General features: G+C 36.6%; 2 protein-coding genes across 2 annotated transcripts in view; both read left to right on the forward strand.

Annotated features, from left to right (window-relative positions):
- Positions 1 to 3,751, forward strand: part of ADAM9 (ADAM metallopeptidase domain 9) — a 148,159-nt gene extending 144,408 nt beyond the window's left edge. The window contains exons 21-22 of the mRNA XM_059384151.1: positions 599 to 666; positions 2,288 to 3,751. Coding sequence (XP_059240134.1) covers positions 599 to 666; positions 2,288 to 2,381 — 162 coding nt within the window. The 3' untranslated portion in view covers positions 2,382 to 3,751. The remainder of the gene's footprint in view (positions 1 to 598; positions 667 to 2,287) is intronic.
- A 2,639-nt stretch (positions 3,752 to 6,390) lies between these two features.
- ADAM32 (ADAM metallopeptidase domain 32) overlaps positions 6,391 to 17,764 on the forward strand; it is a 162,747-nt gene continuing 151,373 nt past the window's right edge. Inside the window, exon 1 of the mRNA XM_059384215.1 lies at positions 6,391 to 6,469. Within this exon, the coding sequence (XP_059240198.1) occupies positions 6,412 to 6,469 (58 nt within the window). The 5' untranslated portion in view covers positions 6,391 to 6,411. The remainder of the gene's footprint in view (positions 6,470 to 17,764) is intronic.

The raw sequence follows: 17,764 nt of genomic DNA on the forward strand, positions 1-17,764 counted from the left end.
AGAAGGAATATCATGAATCCCAAAATTAAGGTTTGTAAATTAGGAGTATTTACAGTACTAGTTAGGTACCAAACAGATTTGGCAATACATTTTTGGAAGATTTTATTTAAAATATGTTGGTAGGGACACCTGGGTAGCTCAGTCATTTGAGTGTCTGGCTCTTGGTTTCAGCTCAGGTCATGATCTTAGGGTCGGGGGATTGAACCTTGTACTGGGCTCTATGCTCAGCACGGAACCAGCTCGAGATTCTCTCTCTCTCTCTCTCTGCATCTCCACCTGCACACATGCTCTCTCTCTCTCTCAAATAAATAAATAAGTCTTTAAAAATAGGTATATTGGTATAGCAAATATGTTATCTTTTAACTAATGTAGTTGACTGGAACCAAGATTATAAATAGTATTATTGAATTACAAAATATAGCCTGAAAAGAGTTAAGTATTCTACATTCAGTGGCAAAGATATGTTGAAAATGCAAAATATTTTTAAATACCAGCATTGTAAATCATCTACTCACTGATTTAAAATATATCGATCACTTTATGTATAGAAAACATATTTATGAGTGCATTGTGGTAATAACTGTTTTTTCCTTTTTAGCCTATCTATGCAAACAGATTTCCAGTACCAACTTATGCAGCCAAGCAGCCTCAGCAGTTCCCATCAAGGTCTGAAGTGAATTCACTTAGATTACTTTACCAGAATAAAACTCAGGGTTAAATTAAATACAAATATTTGACTTTTGTATTTAATTTAGTACAGGGTATTTCTTGCCAGTGGTTAGATAGAACACAATTTTTAGAAAAGTTTTTAAGAACTTCTTATGTAAGTTTTGTCATATTAGTGCAGTGTCGACATAAAATTTTAAAGAAGCCTGAGCAAGACAAGCAAATGATGCTGCAGCCTTTGGTGTATGTAAGATTCAGCAGCAGGGGCCTTTAACATATCCAGCAATGGCACACCAGATGGGTTAGACCAGCCCTCCTATTAGGGACAGCTAGAAAAGCTAGACAGTGTAAGAAAATACATGTTTGAAGGCCTGAGAGAACTACCAAGGAAATGAGGAGGAAGTGTGGGGGGGGCCCAGGAAAGGAGGCAGTCTAGACATAATCCCAGCTGTTGGGGAACACTTTTCTGTCCTGGAAGTGGCTACAAATTCTGAACATGAGAACTGAGAGACTAGGAAGCTGAGGAGAGCTTGCAACAAATTCACAGGGCTGAGGGGACAAAAACTGGGGCCTAGCCAAGGAGGAGGTAGCCTGGTAATCATCCCAGGCACTGTGTTGGGACCCAGCAATAAGGATAAACTAGATCCTTAACTTATTTCAACAATTTTTTATGTTTGGCTCCAGTCAAAAGAGCAGATCTACAAGAAAAGAAAATGTGATTAAAACAAGAAAAGCCACAGATGACAGAAACAAACTCAGAGGGTAATCTAGTGAGGAGCATTATCAGACACAGACTTTAAAATGACTAATGATTATGTCATTGAGTTAATAGTTAAGTTTGAGACTTTCAGCCCAGAACTACAAACTTTATTGAAAGAATCATATGTGAGTTCAAAAACAGAAATATCTTTCACTTCTAAATGGATGGGCTTAAAATCAGCAAGGAGGAACATTAATTATGATATTTTGCAATATATAAAGTGCATCTTATCCCTCTCACCCCCCGAAATCCTTCAAATTGCAACTGAATGGCAACACTGAGGAGTGTCCTCCTGTAGAACCTTTAATGTAATAAGAGTGGCTGCGCATCAAGACAGAATTATATAAATTGTGAGACAGATATTCACCAGGTAATGTTCTGGTGTGTTAGTGGAGTAGAGGAATCCTAGAATTGAATGAAGAGGGTGAGGAAGGGTATAGAGGTGAAGGACATGTGTAGAAGTCATGGCAGGTTTGATTCTCAGAGTGGATGTTAGTTTTGAATGAGTTGGAATTTCAGCTTTATTTGTATACACGGAGCTAGTGAGCTTACTTGTCTTTTATAGTTTTCAATTTCGTGTGCTATTCCTTTTAAAAATATATAAACCAGAACCTTCATATATTTTTGATTATATAGAATACCATTACTCTATTATGATAGTTATGCCATTTTAGATGCCGATTGCATCCTTTAACCATTGCATATAAGATGTATAATAATCTCAGAATGTAATGTACTTCTAATGTACTCTTAAGAATTGTCAGCAGTGTTATAGATGGTGTTACATTGGGTTTGTAATGAAGTAGTAGTATTTTATTCAGTTGAAACACATAATTAAATGTCTTTTTTTCCCCCTCACAGGCCACCTCCACCACAACCGAAAGTATCATCTCAGGGAAATTTAATTCCTGCTCGTCCTGCACCTGCACCTCCTTTATATAGTTCTCTCACTTGATTTTTTTTTTTTTTTTTTTTTTTTTACCTTTACTTTTGCAAACATCTTCAGGGAACTGAGCTAATATGTTTTTTTTTTTCCTGATATTTTCTTGAAAAGCCTTTCTTCCTGCTGCAACTATGAATGAAAACAAAATACTACAAAACAAACTTCGCTAACACGGAAAAACAGAAATTGAGTAATGGGAATTGAGAAATATAAGAAATGCAGTAAAAAGCCAGGGCATTTAGAATAACATTTCCATTTCCACCACTGAATAAGTCTTATTCAGTCATTCTGTGAGGTTAACCCACCAAACATGGATTATGTTATTTTAAACATGGTATTGTAATGATTCTTAAATTACGTTTTGTCATTAAGTGCTTAAATGTAATTCTGAATTTTGACCTTAGTTGCCATTAATGTAGTTTCTGGTTGAACATGTGATTATCTAATACCTGTGAAAACTAATTAGCTGTCAGTAATATCTAATATTTTTCATCTTGCACGGACTAATAATCATCATATGCTAGAATCTTGTCTATCTCATTCATTACACAAATAAAGGAATATTCTGTCTTCAGAAGAATGCGCAAAACCCACAATTTATATATCATCATCTTGTTTTGAGAGTACAGAGTATACTAAAAGTGTGTATGTGTGTATTCACACACAGTTATTGTCCTCCATTTTTATGATTATTCTATGGATAAATGATTCCATGGATTCTAGAGATAATAGAGTCTATGGGTCTATCTATGGATAATGAATATTAGAAAAATTAATTTAATAATAGAATTTCTATTACGAATCATGTTTAAGCATGGCATTCTTTTACAATGGCATTATTTTAAATAAACTTTAAGGTACGGAGTATTTAATAGAACTAATCAGATATGCTGTTGAAACCTTTCTGTGACAAAGCAGGAGCTCTTATAATATTCAGTCAAATTGAGATGTCATAAAACCACTTGAGAATTTCATGAGCACTTTAAGTTTAAAATCTGAAACTTCAAAGCTTGCTATTAATATGATTTAGAATGTTTACATTTACTAAGGTGTGCTGGATCATGTCTCTGTTGTAACTAATGTTTTCAAAGAAATTAGGCTGGAGAAAAGAAGTTAGAAAAGGTTTTTCTTAGATAAAGCAAAAAAATTAGTGAGGTGTGTAGGAGTTAACTATTCCAGCTGTGTAAAAAATGAATTTTTACTTGGGAAAAAATGATATGGATGGTGAAATTTTAAACACTCAAAAAATTTTCATAACCTTTCATAATAAAATTTAATAATAGGTTTATTAACTGAATTTCATTAGTTTTTCAAAAATTTTTGTTTGTGTATATATACATATACAAATATAACATTTGCAGTAAATAAAAGACTTGAAATTCTGTTTTGTGTCGCCCAGTAACTTCCTAAATATCCAGCTTTTTATAACCTAATTAATTAAAACATCATACTAGTTCTAGATAAAACTACTAGTCAAACTTTTAGATATTATCTCACTAATTTTCAGACTTCTGCCAAATTGTGCACAGTGCCTTTTTTGTTATTAAAGGAAAACAGATTAGTTTTGAAGAAGAGAGATGTTTAAGTTCTTTGAAGATGATACATTAACAGTCTGGTATATACTAAAAATTACATATAGGATGTGGGTGGACAAATACTCAGGCCAGGCAGTCCATAAAAAGGACAACAAGATATAAGAAATATAGGGGAAATTTGTACTTCAGTGTATGCATTGTCTAGAGTTTAGACAGAGAGCTAGAAGAGAACTCCCCTTCCCTGGCTATAGGATTCCATAGGGACTATTTTACAATAGTAAAATAGTTTTATCACTGTAGATAACTGATGGGAATGCAAACCCTGCAGAGGTTCAGCTGACGTCCCTCCCTGTTTTCCTCCAGTAACACATTTAATTGAATATTCCTGATCTTTAGCTTCTCCTTTGAGCTGGCTTTAATACCTCACCACTTTACTCATTAATGAAGTAAACACAGTCTTTAATGTATGTTCCTTTTTTGAAAAAAATTTAAACAATCCCAAATGAAGATTCTTTATTTTATTTAAATCTCTGAATGAATTAATATAAGACTAAAATGTTTGTGTCTTTCTCTCATATAGTCTTAATTTTTGCAACTATAATTTGAATCACTGAAATCTTGGTTATATTTTAACTATATAACTGAAAGCCTTTCTCAGAATTAGATAAATCCTTGGATTTTTGAGTATTTAGAAAGTTTTTCTAAAAGACTTTGATCAGTCAGAACTTCCTTTACTTTTGTATATATGTTTTCCATGCTTTTCATCTAGGTTTTCCTTGATTTATTCTGGATTGCTGTTAAAAATTGTTAAGTTTCTTGGCCATAGATGTCACTTCAAAATTTGCAAATATTAAGGGGCTTCTTTGCCGCCTGCTAAGGACATTTGATTAATTAGATCAGTTATCTGTGACTTTGATATCACTGTTTGACTATATGGTCACAAAATTACCTTGCTCAGGATTTTGCATTTTCCCTTCTCTCAAGCATATGCCTGGGTCTCTAACCATATAGTTAAGCACAGCCCAAGTTTTCTAAGCACAAATCCTATTATATTACATTCCATAAATGTTTACTGAAACTCTACGATCTTGCAGCTATCATTAAGCACTGTGATACATACGTTCTGGATCATACATCTAACTCCTGTTCTGGGGAGAACTATATACACAAGAGTATTATAAAGTTTGCTCTATGAAAGATTTAAACAGGAAAGGTTGAAGAAGAGAAACAATAAATAAACCAGAATTTCATTCAAAATACCACTAGTTTACAGGTCTAAGTACTTACTGTAGTTGTTTTTCTAATACTATGAAGAAAGATGAAACCAGCTTTTGACTCAACTACTGTCTAGAAACAGTGTTAGTCTAGCATTGGCTGTTCTGTTGGGATACAAGCTGAGTGTAGATTTTTGCTGCCTTGTTTTTGCTCATGCTAATCCTTTTTAGGTTTAGATAGGCCTGTTGAATTTTATGCATCAGTAAAATCGCATCGAAACTTTTAGATCTAGTGATTCCCTAAAAGTGAGCTTTTCTGTGTTGCCACCCAGCCTTTCAGTTTCTGTGTCTGCCTTTCTGTTAATAGAAGCATTACCTATTAATTCATTCTTTGGTATTTCAAAAGAATTAAAAGATAGTGCATATGCTGGAGACTGGAGGTGAGGGAGGAGGCATCGCAGTCCCAGGGAATAAGGCAATGTTTATTAGGAAAGACGAGAAGTCATAGTGGCCAAAGGATCGGGGTAGCAGAAAATAGGTGTCAGTTTGGGCTTGGAATTTAGCAAATTTTTCTGCTGGGACATACGTACTGGAACTCGGGCTGAGAATCTTTCTCCATCTCATTCACTACATGCGTAAGTTTTCGCAGTACTGAGAAGAGGTTGAACAAGAGAATGGTATCCTGTGAGTTCTAGCCAAGGGCTTGTGAAGAACCAGATTGATTGGAGGAAAAGAAGACACAGGTATGGGCGAAAATAACCGTGGCCGACTCTTTTCAAAGATAACAGACTCTCACGTTCCCCTTTTTGGAATCTTTTTCACACCTCTGCACCCCCCCCCTTTTTTTTTTTAATTTTAAGAAACCCGGCTTTAGTAAATAATGAGTGTGTGCGTGCATATAGTTTTAAATTCAGAAAGTACTGCACGATCGTCTTTTTAAACACCTGGAAGCGTGTGCTACAGAACAGACTACAATCAGTGCGTTAGTTCTTTCAGGTTGGTGGGGGACCGCGACTGCGACGGCAGCGGCGGCGGGATAAACCCGCGCACGGCGGGCCCGAGAGGTTTAGGCTGGAGGCGAGGTGGGCGCTCCCTGCCCGCGACGAGCATCCCCGTGGGGCAGGGAGCGCCCACCTCGCCGCCTAAACCGGCCTGCCCGGCGCGCCCGTGGGCGCAGCGACCTCGCGAGACCTCTGCCCCACGAGCGCGCGCGGGTGCGCGGCGGCCGCGGCGTTTCCGAGCGCCCCCAACTGTCGCCGGCTCAGTCGGCTCCCGGAGCCCAGGAGCCACGCCATGCTCCGCCTACTGCTGCTGCTGGCTGGGCTCCTTGGCTTGCTGGCTTCAGGACCCGGTAAGGCCGCGGAGACCTTGTTACACGGGGTCTGTGAGACGAAGGTTTTTCTCTCCCTCCTCTCAAGAAGGATCTGCTTCCGTCGCATGGTGGCCTAACGCCATTGAGGTCCCCGCGGTAGCCTGGGAACCCGGCTTTTTGGGGGGGGGGGGCTCTGTAGGGATAGAGAAGGGACTCCCCAGAGGGAAAGAGAACCTTGATGAGTTCAAGGACAGATCTCTTTGGAATCTGGGGTGGGGGTGGCCTTTCTTGGCACTTCACAGAACTGCCCCAACGTTTCTTGCACCAGAAGCAGTACCCCAGAGCCTCTTGAACTCCACTCAAAATCCAGACGGAGACGGAAACAAAAGCAGTACTGTCCTCCCATACCATTTGTTCCGACGTAACGTGTCTGGCATACCTGCGAAATAATTTGTCCTTCAGTTAAGGGGAAAAAATGCAGCGGCTCCTGTGCTGTGACAAAGGTACATTATGACAGGATACAAAGAACCGTGTAAAGAAGCCTCAAAATTTTAAAATATATTAGGGGTGGTTTAGATGCAAGCAAACGTTTTAGATACGTTCTTATTTTTCTTCCCTTTTTATACACTGTTCTGATTCTTGCCCTCCGGTGTCAGGGTCAGCGCATGGGGTGTCTTTTTTCCACCATTGGCCCAGCGTCCCCTTGTTTGGAGGTACCACAGTTTATTTAGCCAGTTCTTTATTAATGGACTTATGGATTGTTACCAGTCTTTCTGCTATTGCATGCTATATTAGTGACCTCGAGCTGCCATAACAAAATACCCTAGTCCGGGTGGCTTAAATAACAGAAGTTTATTTTCTCACAGTTCTGAAGATAGGAAGTCAGCCCAGGATGCCATCATCGTGGGGGTCTGGTGAGGTCTTTTCCTCCTGGTTAATAGACCATTGATTTCTTGCTGTGTACTAAGATGGCCTCTTTGTGGGGGGAGAGAGAGCAAACTCTCTCTTCTTACAAGGGCATTAATCCCATCCCGAGAGATCCACCTTCTTGGCCACCCCTAGACCTAAATACCTTCCGAAGGTCCCATTTCTAAATAACATTACATTAGGGTTAGGACTTCAGCATGAAATTCTGGGGGGACATAGATCTTCACCATAACACGCAATATTTTAATGCAGTGGTTTGCAAACAATTTCTCTTTACCAATTATAGAAATTCTCAAAGAGCTTTGGCTTACATTTTATGTCGGTTAATATTCGTAATTTTGGAAATTAATATAGAAATTTAAGAATTTTTATTAATTCACTTAAAAATGACAGTAACAGGGGCACCTGGGTGGCTCAGTGGATTAAGGCCTCTGGCTTCGGCTCAGGTCATGATCTCAGGGTCCTGGGATGGGGCCTGTGTTGGGCGCTCTGCTCAGTGGGGAGCCTGCTTCCCCCTCTCTCTCTCTGCCTCCTTCTCTGCCTGCTTGTGATCCATGTCTGTCAAATAAATAAATAAAATTCTTTTTAAAAAATGACAGTAACAGATCTATTATATGTAACATAAGTTACACATGTAAAAAATAACTATCTTCTGAAACAAGAATTTAGAACACTGGCATGATTTTAGATTTTTGCATCTCTTTAATGTCTGGCTTAATAGATGATAGCTAGATTCTCGTATCTATTTCTACATTGAATCTGTTGCTATGTATATGAAGAAAATCCAGCTTATATAGTTGGAAAAGGGAAGAGTATTTTAATAGCCTTTTCAGATAATTACCAGTATCCTTTGGATACTACATCAATAGTTGACAAATGATAAAACTTAGTTGCAGTATGGTGTCTAAAAAATGTCATTGAACTTTTCAGAATATGTTCTATTAAGAATTCACGGGATCTTGAACTCTGGATATTTTGCTCATGAGTTTTTTTTTTTTTTAATGCAGTACCTTTGTTTTATAATTTTTAATTTTAAATTATAGTAAAATGCACATAACAAAATTTATCATCCTAACAATTTAAAAAAATGAATAAACTTGTTTTTTTAGAATGTTACAGGTTCATAGCAAAATTAAGAGGAAAATATAGACTTCCCATACATGCTATCCTTAGACATATACTCCCTCTGCTATTGACATCCACACATTTGTTACATTTGGTATTTTGTTAAAATCGATGATCTCACAGTGACATATTAATATCACTCAGAGTCCATAGTTTACCATAGGATTCACTCTGCCTGTGTACATTCTTTGAGTTTGACAAATGTATCATGACATGTATCCATGTCATGACATGTATTGTGGTATATAGAGTTGTTGCAGTGTCCTGAAAATCCTGTGTTCAACCTGTTCATACTTCCCTCTTTCTTAACTCCCAACAACACTGACTTTTTTTCTGTATCTGTAGTTTTGCTTTTTCCAGAATGTCATATACTTGGAATCATTCATATTGTTGTTGTTTTTTTCACTTAGAAATATACATTTAAGGTTCCTCTGTGTCTTTTCATGGCTTGATATCTTACTTCTTTTTAGGACTGAGTTTCATTTCATTATCTGGATGTACCAGTTTATCCATTCACCTACTGAAGGATATCTTGATTGCTTGCAAGTTTTGGCAGTTACGGATAAAGCTGTTAGAGACATCTATGGGCAGGTTTTTGGTTTGGACAAAGTTTTTCAACTCCTTTGAGTAAAAACCGAGGGGTAGGATTGTTGAGTATGTAAGAGTATGTTTAGTTTTGTAAGAAATTATACTGTAAGAGTATGTTTAGTTTCGTAAGAAACTGCCAAGCTATCTTCCACAGTGGTTATATGATTTTGCACTCCCACCAATGAAGGAGAGTTCCTGTGCCTCCCATCTTTTCCAGCATTAGGTGTAGTCAGTGTTACGGATTTTGGTTATTTTAATGGGTATGTAATGGTACCTCATTTTAATTTGGAATTATCTAATGACATATGATATAAAGCATCTTTTCATCTTATATGCCATCTCTCTCTCTCTCTCTTTTTTTTTTTTTTTTTTTATGAGATGTCTGTTCGGGTATTTTGCCCATTTTTAAATTGGGTTCTTCATTTTCTTATTGTTGAGTTTTAAGAGTTCTGTGTATAGGGGTGCCTGGGTGGCTCAGAGGGTTAAAGCCTCTGCCTTCAGCTCAGGTCATTGTCTCGGGGTCCTGGGATTAAGCCCCACATCGGGCTGTCTGCTCAGCAGGGAGCCTGCTTTCCCCTGCCTCTCTGCCTACTTGTGATTGCTCTCTATGTGTTAAATAAATAAAAATCTTTTTAAAAAAAGTTCTGTGTATATTTTGAATGAACAGTTTTTTTTTTTTTAAAGATTTTTTTATTTATTTGTTTGATAGACAGACATCACAAGTAAGCAGAGAGGCAGGCAGATTGAGAGGAGGAAGCAGGCTCCCTGCTGAGCAGAGAGCCAGATTTGGGGCTTGATCCCAGGATCCTGGGGTCGTGACCTGAGCCCAAGGCAGAGGCTTTAACCCACTGAGCCACCCAGGCGCCCCTGAATAAACAGTTTTTTAATCAGATACGCCTTTTGCAAATATTTTTACCTGGTCTGTGGTCTGTGACTTGTCATCTTATTTTCTTGACATTGTCTTTCGCAGAGCAGAAGTTTTTCATTAAAAAAAAAAAATTATTTATTTGACAGAAAGAGATCACAAGTAGGCAAAGAGGCAGGTGTTGGGGGGGAGAGGCAGGAAGCAGGCTCCCCACTGAGCAGAGAAACTGATGTGGGGCTTGATCCTGTCACCCTGAGATCACGACCTGAACCTAAGGCAGAGGCTTAACCCACTGAGCCACCCAGGCATCCCAGAAGTTTGGTATAGCTTATCATTTGTTTCTTCATGCATTATGGGTGTTTTATCTAAAAAATTATTGCCATACCTAATCATAATTTGTATTTTATATTTAAGTCTCTGATCCATTTGAGGTTGATTTTAATGAAGTCTGACTTTTTTTTTTTTTTTTGTATGTGGAAATTCACTGTCCTAACACTGCTTATTGAAAAGACTATCTGCTCTATTGTATGGCCTTTGCTCTTTTATCAAAGATCAGTTGACTATATTATGTAGGCTTTTTATTTTTTTCTGGGCTCTTTATTCTGTTTGATTGATCTATTTATTTATTCTTTGACTAGTACCACATTTTCTTGACTACTGTAGCTTTATAGCAAGTCATTTAATTAGATTATGGCAGTCTTCATCTTTATTTTTCTCCTTCAGTATTGAATTTGCTATTCTGGGTCTTTTGCCTCTCCATATAAACTTTAGAATAAATGAGGTAATGGGATTTTCATTAAGATTGTAATGAATCTATAGAGTCAAGTTGAGAAGAACTGACATTTTGACAGAATTGAGTTATACTCTCCATGAACATGGACTAATCTAAGTCATTTTTTTTTGGATGCTCATATAAATGACATTGCATTTTAAGTTTCAAATTCTACTTGTTCATTGCTGATGTGTAAGAAAGTGATTGATTTTTATTTATTAGTCTGGTTTCCTGCGAACTTGCTTTCTTAACTATTTTTAAATGTATACAGGTCAGTAATGTTAAGTACATCCACATTATTGTGTAACTTATCTGTAGGGCCTTTTTATGTTGCAAAATGGAAGTGCTATACCCATTATACAATTTATAAATTGTGATAAAATATACATAACATAAAATTTACCATTTTAACTATTTTTCTCACTGATTTTTATAGTTTATTGCTTTTTAAGTAGAAATTCATTGACGAAAATATTTATATTCAGTTACCCTTTATTTTTGTAGATTTTTTTCTAGTTTTATCTGTGAGTCTTCTATTTCCTTATGTTTTTGTGTTATTAATTATTATCCTTTGTTTCAGCGTGAAGAGCTCTCTTTAACATTTCTTGTGAGACTGGTCTAATAATGATGAACTCCTTTAGCTTTTGTATGTCTAGTCTGCTGTTAAACCCCTTTACTGAAATTTTCAGTTAACTTATTGTATTTTTCATCTGTATGCTTTCTGTTTGGTACTCATTTTAACCATTCTTCAGTACAGTTTAATGGCATAAAGTACGTTCACATTGTTGTGTAGCTGTCACCACTATCCATCTCTAGAACTTTTTTCATCTTTCTGAGCTGAAACTCAGTACCCATTTTACACTAAATCTTCATTTCCCTCTCCCCCAGCTCATAGAAACCACCATTCTACTTTATGTCTCTGTGGACTATAGTTAAATTATAGTCGGTACCTCATATAACTGGAATTGTGGAGTATTTTTCTTCTTGTGACTGGTTTATTTCACTTAGCATGGCTCCCTCAATAGTCATCTATGTTGTAGCAGGTGTCACAATTTTTAAGGCTGAGTAATATTCTATTGTGTGGAATATAAATGGATAAATATATATTTCATTTTGTTTATCCATTCATCTGTAGATGGATATTTGGCTTGCATCTTCTTTTGGGATATTGTGAGGAATGCTGCCATGAGCATATATGGACATGTACTTGTTTGAGTCTCTGTTTTCAATTTTTTTTGCAAAAATATTCAGAAGAGCAGTTGCTGAATCATATGGTAGTTCTATTTTTAATTTTTTTGAGGAACTGTCACACTGTTTTTCATAGTGGCTATATAATTTACATTCCTACCAGCAGAGTACAGAGGTTCCAAATTTACACAATCTTTCCAACACATGTTATTTTTATTTTATTTTTTTTTATGATTATAGTCTTCCTAGTGGATATATCATGTTATCTCTTTTTGGCTATGATTTGCATTCTCCCAATGATTAGTGATATTGAGCATGTTTTCATGTGCTTATTGACCATTTGTGTATCTTTGGAGAAATGAGTGTTCAGTCTGTTTTTAAAATTTGTTGTTCTTTTTGTTGTCAAGCTGTGAGAGTTCTTTTTATATTCTGGACGCTAGACCTATTTCAGAGAAATGATTTGCAAGTATCTTTTCTCATTCAGTAGGCTGTCTTTACTTTCTTGGGAGTGTTCTTTGATTCACAAAAGTTTTTAATTTTGATGAAATCTAGTATATGTATTTTTTTCTTATATTGCTCGTGTTTTTGGTGTCATATCTAAGAATCCATTGCCAAATCTATAATCATGAAGATTTATTCTGGTCTTTTCTTCTAATAATTTTATTGTTTTATCTGTTAAATTTAAGTTGCTGATCCATTTTAAGTTAATTTTTATATGGTGTGAAGTAGAGTTCCAGCTTCATTCATTTGCATTCATAATGGTTTCTGTTTATTACTAAAATGCTTTTGACCCATGAAGTCTATTTATGCTAATATTAACATAGCTACATCAACTTTCCTTCAGCTAACATTTGCTGTAAATACATATTTTCTCTCCTTTTTTCATGGCGCATTCTTTAATGCTCATTGAGTATCCACCTTTTGCCTACATTTCTTGGCCTTTTCCCAAACTATCTCTTGCTTATGAGTTTAAGAAGAAATGATGTGTGCAATTTTTGAATCAAGGCAATTAAGAGTTGCTCTCCTTCTTCCATCTCTCTTTTCTGATACCACAGTCATCTTTGAAGCCATAAGCTGAGTTTATGGTGTTACCAGTTGGAGGGAACCTGGATCTTTGAGTCACTACTTCAGTGAGAGCTCCTGGTGACCCTCATCAGAATTTACATGAAAAACAAATAAACTTTTATTGTGTTAAGTCACCAAGGCTTTAATATTTTCTTTATTATCATTCCATAACCTGGTTAGCCTAAATTGACTTATATAGAAATTGAAAAGTGTTGTCATACCAAACTTAAAATAGATGTCCTTGATTGACCAGCTGGTCAATGAACAGTGGTAATGGATAGTAGATGACAAAAATTGAAATCATAAGAGACTCTGACTCTCAGGAAACAAACTGAGGGTTGCTGGAGGGGAGGAGCGTGGGAGAGATGGGGTGGCTGGGTGGTGGACATTGGGGATGGTACTGTGCTATGGTGAGTGCTGTGAATTGTGTAAGACTGATGAATCACAGACCTGTACCCCTGAAACAAATAATACATTATATTTTAATAAAAAAATTGAAACCAACTAGAAGTTACAAAGCATTTCATAGTTTTATTTCATAAAGTTACAGTAAACTGTATGATTGATTGCATTCTACAGAAGTTAGATAACAGAATGTTATCTTTCTGCAGTGGAGGTCAGTTTAATTACCCAGATTTGGCAAAGTGTTAAGAGAAGGATATAATTTCAGCAAACAATTGGCCAGTTTGCTAAAAGAAATGATAGGGAATAAATCCAAAAAATTAAGAACCTTTCAGGATTTTAAAAAGTGACTGATTCCAGATTCTAAATAGTTAAGAAATGGAATTTTAAAAAGTTTGAATACCAATGTGTCAGTAAAACTCAATTAGATAAAGTTACTCAGGGCAGAGCTCTAATTAAGGGTATGGACATAAGTTTTTCTAGATAGACTCAAAGCTGCCATTATTAAGTTGAAAGAGGGAAAGAGAGAGAGAGATATGAGAGGAGAGGAAGGGAGAAATAAGAGTTAGGCAAAGAAATTATTGGACATAAAATATTTGCAAATTATTTGTCTGAAAGGGGCCAAGTAACCAAAATATAAAACACACAGAAATAAAGAAGATTTGAAAATTATGACTTTAAAAAGTTTTATACAGTTTTAAAAGTATTATATTGAAAGCGACTATTTAAGAATTAAAATAGCCCTTGGGCCCTGAAATTTCCAGATGCAGGTAGTGAACTGGAAAAGCCATTCAGCTCTCAGGGAAGGTATATTTGTATTTAAATCTATTGTGATATTTTATGCTTTCTATGTATTATGCTTTTTATATGAGGATATTTAAAAACTCATTTCCTGTCTTACGTGTTTTGTATTTCTAATAGTAATATAACAAAGTCCAAAATTAAGAATATAACATCTTCCAAAAAGACAATGACCGTAAAAAGGTTTCAGACATCACCCTCATCTTCTTACATATTATTGTTATTTAGTATGTAGTGCCATTTTTATTTATTGTTTCCAAGATTAGCCATCATCTCTATTCCTGTTTACTCAGTTAGGTTTGCTTTAGATTTCTCCCTTGTTTACTGCTTTCTTTGCTTACTTTGTTTCTAGCACTTTTTTTGTAAGAATTCTGAGTGACAAAATGTCTGCTGTTCACTTGGAAATATCTTTATATTTCCTTCATTCTTGAATGACAATTTAGCTTGGTATGGAATTTCAGGTTGACAGTTATTTTTCCAGTAGCACTTTGGAGATATCACTCCATTGCTATTTGACCTTTACTGTTTTTTTTTTTTAATTTTAATTATGGAAATTTCAAAGAATTGCAAAAGTAGAGGAGTATAAAGAGCCCACCTCAACAGTTATAAACTCCTGGCCAGTTCTTTTTTTTGTGTGTGTTCCTCAAAACTTCCTGTGTTCCATTATTTGAAGCAAATTATAGACATATCACTTAAACTCTAAATATTCCACTATGTATTGCTAAATGACAAAAAAATACTTTTGAAATATAACCACAGTACTGTGATCACACCTTAAAAATTTTTTTTGAAGATTTTATTTATTTATTGGACAGACAGAGATCACAAGTAAGCAGAGAGGCAGGCAGAGAGAGGAAGGGAAGCAGACTAGCAGAGAGCCTGATGCGGGGCTCGATCCCAGGACCCGGGGATCATGACCTGAGCCGAAGGCAGAGGCTTTAGCCCACTGAACCACCCATGTGCCCCAGATCACACCTTTAAAATTAAGAATTTCTTGTATCATCAAAATTCTAGTCAGTTCAAATTTTAGTTTATTTAAAATTTTTTTTAATTATTTCATTATTTGCAAGAGGTTTTTTTAAATTTTTATTTTTTATAAACATATAATAGATTTTTATCCCCCGGGGTACAGGTATGTGAATCGCCAGGTTTACACACGTCACAGCAGTCACCATAGCACATACACTCCCCAATGTCCATAACTCCACCCCCCTTCACCCAACCCCCCTCCCCCCAGCAACGCTTAGTTTGTTTTGTGAGATTAAGAGTCACTTATGGTTTGTCTCCCTCCCAATCCCATCTTGTTTCATTTATTTTTCTCCTACCCCCTTAATCCCCCATGTTACATCTCCACTTCCTCATATCAGGGAGATCATATGACAGTTGTTTTTCTCCGCATGACTTATTTCGCTAAGCATGATACGCTCTAGTTCCATCCACGTCATTGCAAATGGCAAGATTTCATTTCTTTTGATGGCTGCACAGTATTCCATTGTGTATATATACCACATCTTCTTGATCCATTCATCTGTTGATGGACATCTAGGTTCTTTCCATAGTTTGGCTATTGTGGACATTGCTGCTATAAACATTCGGGTGCACGTGCCCCTTTGGATCACTACGTTTGTATCTTTAGGGTAAATACCCAGTAGTACAATTGCTGGGTCATAGGATAGTTCTATATACAAAATTTGAGGAATCTCCATGCTGTTTTCCAGAGTGGTTGCACCAACTTGCATTCCCACCAACAGTGTAGGAGGGGTCCCCTTTCTCCGCATCCTCGCCAGCATCTGTCATTTCCTGACTTGTTGATTTTAGCCATTCTGACTGGTGTGAGGTGATATCTCATTGTGGTTTTGATTTGTATTTCCCTGATGCCGAGTGATATGGAGCACTTTTTCATGTGTCTGTTGGCCATCTGGATGTCTTCTTTGCAGAAATGTCTGTTCATGTCCTCTGCCCATTTCTTGATTGGATTATTTGTTTTTTGGGTGTTGAGTTTGCTAAGTTCTTTATAGATTTTGGACACTAGCCCTTTATCTGATATGTCGTTTGCAAATATCTTCTCCCATTCTGTCAGTTGTCTTTTGGTTTTGTTAACTGTTTCCTTTGCTGTGCAAAAGCTTTTGATCTTGATAAAAGCCCAATAGTTCATTTTTGCCCTTGCTTCCCTTGCCTTTAGCAATGTTCCTAGGAAGACGTTGCTGCGGCTGAGGTCGAAGAGGTGGCTGCCTGTGTTTTCTTCAAGGATTTTGATGGATTCCTTTCTCACATTGAGGTCCTTCATCCATTTTGAGTCTATTTTCGTGTGTGGTGTAAGGAAATGGTCCAGTTTCATTTTTCTGCATGTGGCTGTCCAATTTTCCCAACACCATTTATTGAAGAGGCTGTCTTTTTTCCATTGGACATTCTTTCCTGCTTTGTCGAAGATTAGTTGACCATAGAGTTGAGGGTCCATTTCCGGGCTTTCTATTCTGTTCCATTGATCTCTGTGTCTGTTTTTATGCCAGTACCATGCTGTCTTGATGATGACAGCTTTGTAATAGAGCTTGAAGTCCGGAATTGTGATGCCACCAACTTTGGCTTTCTTTTTCAATATTCCTTTGGCTATTCGAGGTCTTTTCTGGTTCCATATAAATTTTAGGATTATTTGTTCCATTTCTTTGAAAAAGATGGATGGTACTTTGATAGGAATTGCATTAAATGTGTAGATTGCTTTAGGTAGCATAGACATTTTCGCAATATTTATTCTTCCAATCCAGGAGCATGGAACATTTTTCCATTTCTTTGTGTCTTCCTCAATTTCTTTCATGAGTACTTTATAGTTTTCCGAGTGTAGATTCTTTGCCTCTTTGGTTAGATTTATTCCTAGGTATCTTATGGTTTTGGGTGCAATTGTAAATGGGATTGACTCCTTAATTTCTCTTTCTTCTGTCTTGTTGTTGGTGTAGAGAAATGCAACTGATTTCTGTTGTGCATTGATTTTATATCCTGACACTTTAATGAACTCTTGTGCAAGTTCTAGCAGTTTTGGAGTGGAGTCTTTTGGGTTTTCCACATATAGTATCATATCATCTGCAAAGAGTGATAGTTTGACTTCTTCTTTGCCGATTTGGATGCCTTTAATTTCCTTTTGTTGTCTGATTGCTGAGGCTAGGACTTCTAGTACTATGTTGAATAGCAGTGGTGATAATGGACATCCCTGCCATGTTCCTGACCTTAGCGGAAAAGCTGTTTTTCTCCATTGAGAATGATATTTGCGGTGGGTTTTTCCATAGATGGCTTTGATAATATTGAGGTATGTGCCCTCTATCCCTACACTTTGAAGAGTTTTGATCAGGAAGGGATGCTGTACTTTGTTAAATGCTTTTTCAGCAACTATTGAGAGTATCATATGGTTCTTCTTTCTTTTACTGATGTGTTGTATCACATTGATTGATTTGCGGATGTTGAACCAACCTTGCAGCCCTGGAATAAATCCCACTTGGTCGCGGTGAATAATCCTTTTAATGTACTGTTGAATCCTATTGGCTAGTATTTTGGTGAGAATTTTCGCATCTGTGTTCATCAAGGATATTGGTCTATAGCTCTCTTTTTTGAT

The sequence above is a fragment of the Mustela nigripes genome, chromosome 18 (assembly GCF_022355385.1).
Source record: "Mustela nigripes isolate SB6536 chromosome 18, MUSNIG.SB6536, whole genome shotgun sequence".
Lineage (NCBI taxonomy): Eukaryota > Metazoa > Chordata > Mammalia > Carnivora > Mustelidae > Mustela > Mustela nigripes.